General features: G+C 35.0%; 1 protein-coding gene across 1 annotated transcript; it reads right to left on the bottom strand.

Moving 5' to 3' along the window:
• Window positions 1-1,783: 1,783 nt before the first annotated feature.
• Window positions 1,784-3,707, bottom strand: LOC134839338 (putative phospholipase B-like 2). Its single transcript, XM_063854850.1, is given in 2 exon segments — window positions 1,784-2,364; window positions 2,366-3,707. Coding segments are annotated over 2 exon segments (1,626 nt in total). The 5' UTR covers window positions 3,563-3,707; the 3' UTR covers window positions 1,784-1,935.
• Between the last annotated feature and the right edge of the window lie 3,022 nt (window positions 3,708-6,729).

Consider the following 6,729-nt stretch of genomic DNA (forward strand, 5'->3'; position numbering starts at 1 on the left):
AATACGGCGATTTTCGGTTAGATTTTGCTCCTTCCTCACTTGCTGAATAATTTTTGATACAGTGGGACGAGCACAGCCCCTTTTGTTTGAAAAACTCTATGCCATCCTCCGACCGAAAAATTGGTTTATTGATTTCCAATTATATGGATGAATTGATTTCCAATAAAATAGCTGGTTTGAAATCTGGACTTCTTCGTAGAGTTTAACGTATATACTCCTACGTTATTTAAAATAATCGTTAAATGACCGGAGCTGCTCATTCTCAGTTGTGACGTAGAGAGCTCCTAGTGCCGACTCCAAGTAGCGTTCAGAAATGAGAGCAAAAGCAAAAAAGGATTTTCCTCTCTCATGTCTTTTTCTCTTCTGTATTAAACCACCAGTCCTAATTCTTGAGTTTCTGTATTTTTTGCAAATTGGCCTACGCAAAACCAAAAAAGCATCCTTTCACACACGTTGTGAGGAGTTCCGACTTGAAAGCAAAATTGCTGCTTTTTCGAAATCATTAACAACTTTTGCTGGCTCCTATAGTGGATTGCACCCTAATTGCTTGTTGGTTGTTGTAGAGTTTTTTGTTGTAATAGGAAGTAAACAACCGGGAGGGAGCTGTTGTTTTTATTAGTAACTACAGCATATAATTGATAAAACAAGGATGGAAAACTTTTAAATGTGCCATCAGCGGGCCAAGTAATGAAACTCACTAAAATGTCCACGTTTGTCTCAGTGGTGAACAAAATAAGTCAGTCGCAATCCCCCGGCCCCGAGTCATGAGCCAAGAAGCTCTCTCCCCTTAGAGCTGCTTAAAGTTCCATGGGAAATGCATTGTCCCCCATGGTCTCTGGCTCTTGCGCTCTTGCAACCGACATAAGATTGATCACAATTGCTGCACACTCTACCAAAACAAGGCTCGTTACGTTTTAATAAATAGATTGAGGTTATTCCTGTATCTTTTGCGCTCGTTCCCGTTTTTGTTGCATGTCAATAAAACATTTTGGAGTGTTTATATTTTGCACCCCAAGAGGTGTTTCAAACAGTAGGGACGGATTCTCGAAACTGTTTTTCAATGTTTGCATACATTCTTCACAATTTTTAATTGCTATGCAAGTGAACGTCATGCTTTTTACCTTTTTTGAACCAAAATTGTTGACATTTCAAATTGAAAAAATGCCAAAAAGTTCAGACACCTATAGAGATTGTACTTTTCAACTTCTCGTTCTGAGGCAACACGTATTGTAAGTGATCCAAATTTTTCTCCACGAAAAAACTATCACGTGGGAATACTTGTGATTTACAAGGTATTTTTGAGCTTCTCCGAAATGTTAATCCCCTTTTTATCTAAATCGAACTTCTTTGAATTTTTTTAATCTTCAAATGTCAAGATTCATTATTCGCGCTGACTTGTAGTGAAATGCAACATTATTTGAATGAGTGTTAACATGTTTAGAAACCAAGCCAAAATGATGATTTACCAATTGATACAGTCAAGATTTTGGACTCAAATCATATCTTCCCCCAAAAACAGTTGTGAATTAAGTATAAAATTAAAGAATATTTCGTGGGGGATTACTGTCTTAGCGTTTTGCGAGTCGACGTAATTGCCATTTTACACGAGTACTCTTTTTTGCGAATTGTCTTTTCTTGTGATTTGTCTTGTTACGTGATTGCATCATACCGCATTTAAGAACAATTTATCACTAATTCGATCTATCTCCAGTGAACTCCTCAACTTTACTTTGAAAACTACTGACTATTTAAAAACATTTTTATGATCAAAAGTTATGCTAGTTTATGAATAGTTTTCTATGTTTGCGCATTTCTTAAATTTTATTTGATGCTCCATTTTTGATATATATTAATTTCTGCTGGACTAACTCTAAAAATATAATTAATCAAATTAAAATAAGTTAGCTTCTAGGTAACTTTTCAATTGAATCCTTTCTAAAGACTGACAAGAACTGGATCGAACGCAAACGTTGTGGGATGACCTTCGTGCAGTCTGTTGGAACACGCAGTGCCGTTCTGTTTAGACCAATCAAACGGCTCCTGTTGCTCATGTGTTGGTCCGCTAATAGCAATCATCTGCATTGATTTCACCAAGCTCATTCCGACCATTTTCAAATCAGTCGCTCCGTGACATCTCGAGCCTTCTGCTGCAATTTTACAATTTTGAGTTGTAGGATTCAACTCACATCTGGCGCTGATACCGTTTTCAGCACTGTAAGCTAGAGGTGTACAGTTTGCCTTTGCGTAAGGATCGTTCTGATAGTCATTGTAGCGCATTAAAGCTATGCTCGAGTTTAAGTCGACAACTTTCGAGAGTTCTCGTCTGAAAATATTAGCTCGAGGGCAATGGTCATGCGAAAAAAAACGGCCCATACTCATTTATGTACGCAGTGTAGTTGTTTTTTTCTTGGGTCTCAGTAAACGCCGGAATGTTGTAGCTAACCCATGCATTCAGATCCAATTCCAAAGATTCTGACATGTCTTTGGTGACAACAAAACCCGGCATTTGTTCCAGAACGTACAGAGTTCCGGGTCCAATTGGAGTATGAGGGGCAAATTTTTTGTAATCAACTACCATCCATTGGTTATTGTAAGTTCCAGAATTGTACATCGCGAAATATTTGGTCCAGTCGAGCCCTGATTTGCTGAGACGATTAGCCAATGAGACTCGAAGAAAATAGGGTACGGATCCGTTCGGTACAATGAAGTCGTAGAGAGTGTCATTTTGAATGTCATTTGTTGTCTCGATTATGACAAGTTTCTCATTTGTGACGTAGTAGTCGTCAACTGAGTGAACTATTCCGGGGTAGGAACTTTCTAGAATTTGGTGGCCTGGGATGTTATCGTTGCTTGTGGGGTTCATTTTGAACTTCAGATTGTACTTTTTCAAAGTTCTCAACATTGTACTGTAGTCAGACCAGGTGACGTGCGCAGCAATAAGGTCATCGCCCGTGTATCTTATCATGGCGCTGCAAGAGCCGGATCCCATCGTCGACTTACCCCTGGCATACTTCATCTGGATGTCGGTCAGTTCGGTCAAGTACCAATTGTAGATCCAGAACAAACCCATCGGGTCTATAGTTTGGGATACTTTTGCAGGCAAACCCAAATAGCCATCCTCCATGCCTTTGATTTGATACACCAACAACCCTGCTTGGTACCAATAAGTGTCATTTAAATTTTTCTCGATCATTTTCATTACGTAATTGAAGTTATCAACTAGGAAATTTTTTACATCTCCAGTAGGAATTATGTCTTCGACGTATTGGTTGATAAAAGACTGGTTGATCTGTTTATAAGTCATAAACCCTTCCAGATATCCTGCGCTGTACGCCTGGACTGAATCAGGATAGTCTGGATTCGATGTCAATGTGAGGTATGTGAAACCCTCTTCCTCGATTTTGATGATGTAGGTTGCTTCGACAACCCAACTTTGAGGCTCCTGCGAAACGATGTACGGACCTCCATCGGAATCGAGAGCCACGTAAAACGTGTGTTCTTCTGAACATAGGCAAAGTTTCAAAAGCGACACGACGAACACGAATGAAATCACTTTACTCATTTTTTGTTCGCAATAATAAAGTTCAAATTCATAAAATTATCGCGTCAACTCATTTCGGCAAACATCGGGAAACAATGAATTTAATAGTTTCCGGTAGATTTTAACATTGATAGTATTGGTGCTATTTAAATACCAATTAAAGAAACCATGAGAACAATGGGCAATATCTACAAAAACTTGAAGATAATCTTTGAACTTTGGCATATTCAAATCAATTTTGGAAAGGTCAAAATGTCTGCTAGCCTCATAATCAAACACAAAAGCGTCGCTGGTCGAGAGAAAATTGAATAAATGATCACACAACTTTGTTAATAACACAGTAAAATATAGAAAATGATCAATTAAAAACTCAAATAAAAAAAAGGATAGCCGGTTACTGTGCAAGTAGCACAGAATTATCCGAACATAGTCTTTAGAAAACTAGGTTTAGAAAGTTTTTTTTTTCAAATTAGTGTAGTTTTTTTCTGCTTGCGGTAATATAGAAGATCTGACGTAAAAATAAAATTTAGTTATTTTAGACAGTCATAGTAATATAGGCAAAATGGACAATTTTTTTGTAGAAAATGACTAAAAAACTTTAAAAAGTTTTGAATTTTTTTGAGGTTATTGGTTTACAAGTTGAAGCTAGAAAACTCCAAAAACTTATTTACCTTGCTAAAAATTAAGTTTTAAGGTTTTATTTAAATAAGGCATAATTAAGCTGTTGTACGCCTGCTCACTTGCTTTATTTGCTCGGAGTTATTTGGAAATTTTTAAATACGGTTCGAATCACAACTGAAAGTGCTTTGATATGATATATCACTCAACCCAGCCCGATATTATTCGTTATTAGTAGCAAAAAAAACTAAAACACACCCGAATACAAAGTAACTCCCGATTTTTCAAATGGTCGGAACAATTAAAGAAGTCCATGAAAAAATTTTATTTGAAAAAAATTTATAAGCAAGGATAACCGGTTACTGTGCAAGTAGCACAGAATGTTGTGACCAGTCTTAAAAATTTACAACATAATTAATTTTCCAATTAGTGTCGCTTTTTCGGCTTGGTGTGATAAAACAATCTGAGCGAAAAAGTAGAGCTAAACATTTTCGTCAGTCAAGTAAAATGAAAAACGTTTTTAGAGACAATTAACAAAAAAAAACAAAAAAAAACAAAAAATCAAATTTTTTGTAAAATAATTTTTTTAAACTTTTTACCAAACTTTTAAATTTTTTGGTTCCCAAGTCAAAGCTGAAAACTCCAAAAAAATTCATTAGAATAAAACTAAATTTTAAGACTTAAGCTAAGCATAAATAAGCTAATATGTAAGCCTGCTCACTGGCTCAAAATTAGACGAAAAATGAAAAATTTCAAATCGTTTTTAAAAATTTTTTTTAAAGTCGATCAAATCACGACTAAAAGGTTTTGATATGATATATCACTCAACCCAGTCCGATGATTTTTAGTGGTAGCGAGGAAAACAAAAACAAAGACTGCTTGCTTGCTTTATTCGCTCGAATAAAGACAAAAAATTAAATTCGGTTAATCTCGACACTAGAAAAATTTTTTGAAATTTTTTAAAATTGGTTCGAATCACGATTGAACGGGCTTTAATATGATATTTTACTCTAACCTATCCCATGATTATTTGTGCTAGCTGATTTTGCGTAGAAAACAAAAAGAAGAAGGAAAAAACTGAATTATACCCGAATACAAAGCTCCTCCTCATTTTCAATGGTCGGAACAAAATCCAGATGTAGAAAGTATAAAACTTAGGTCAAATTAAAGCATATTATTGCATATTATTTATTTTTACTCTAACATATTGCATATTATGTATTTTTACTCTAATTAACATTGGATATTATGTATTTTTACTCTAATTAACATTCTCCGCAACAGAAATTCTCAAAAAAAAACTATTGTTCTGACCTTCGAAAAAAGTGAACGACTTTTTGTACTTTATGACGTTTTTTCTTCCAACATTTTTTTAGATCAGCCAGTTTCGGCAGAGATATGTTTTTTTCCAGATAATTGATAAAATCTCGAGCCCAATTTCAAAAAGATATTTCACAGCGATTATTTTTGTAAAGTTATGCGTTCTTTTAAATTTGCCAATATAGGGTAATTAACAAAATTTTAAAAATGATGCTGTTAAAGCGCTAGTGGAAAATTATTCCGCCTTGAAAAAACTTTCCAAATTGAGGCAAGTTAGTGCTCTGACTTTCGAAGGAAGTGAAGGAATAACTTTGCTCGAAGTGGTTTATTTCTCCAGATCAATTTTGACTTTTTAACTGACAATTTTTGAACGGTCCAAAGTCCAAAAACTAGTGGTGCCTTGAGTTTAATTTTAAAAATTATTTCTTCTCTGGTTTTTTTTATCAGGAATTGAAGTTTGTCAATCTGGCTAATTTGAGACAATTAACGCAGCAAATAATTTGTGATATTAACGCGTAAAAGGATATTTAATGCAATCAAAAATCGTTCCAAAATAAATTGAGTCGAGTTATGTGGTGTTACCAGACGGTAAAAGCATCACTTTGGACCTAACATACCTTTTTCCATGAGGAGACTTTAAAAAAATTTTCTGAAAATTTTATCAATTGTTTCCAAATGATGCTTGAAAAAGCTGTTTCAAAGACGTTTTAGAGCAGTCAAATCATTAAGAGCTTCGCCTTAGTTTGAGCAGCCTTGTTTGGTCGCGCTTAAACGTTACTGGACGCTTCTTACATCACTTTGTATTTCACATGAAGTCTTTAAAAACTTTCTTTTTTTTTTTGGAAAAAGCATCACTTTAAAAACCTCATAGACAACTTAGGTCAGTCACGAAACTCAAAGATTCACCTGAAATTATTAACCAGTATTCCAAAAAATCATGTTAAATCAACTCGCGTGTAACGCACCTCCGTTGCTACGAATTTTTTACAACACATGAAAAACCTCATATATTGGAAAAAAGATCTGCATCCTTTGAAGGTATTCTGACTGCACTCAATTACAGGGTTGTTAAATTCAAATTTTGAGAAGCTTCAAAGTTAAATTTTCTAAAAATTTATACAAACGCTTTATCTCGAAAACTACAAAAATTTGAGCAGCCAAATTTGGAGGCAATATTTGCAACTCCTGAGAGTACTCTGACAGCTCCTAACTACACATTCGGAGTTTCCAGCTTTTTTTTCAAAAAAATT

Source organism: Symsagittifera roscoffensis, chromosome 2, assembly GCF_963678635.1.
Source record: "Symsagittifera roscoffensis chromosome 2, txSymRosc1.1, whole genome shotgun sequence".
In the NCBI taxonomy this organism is placed as follows: domain Eukaryota; kingdom Metazoa; phylum Xenacoelomorpha; order Acoela; family Convolutidae; genus Symsagittifera; species Symsagittifera roscoffensis.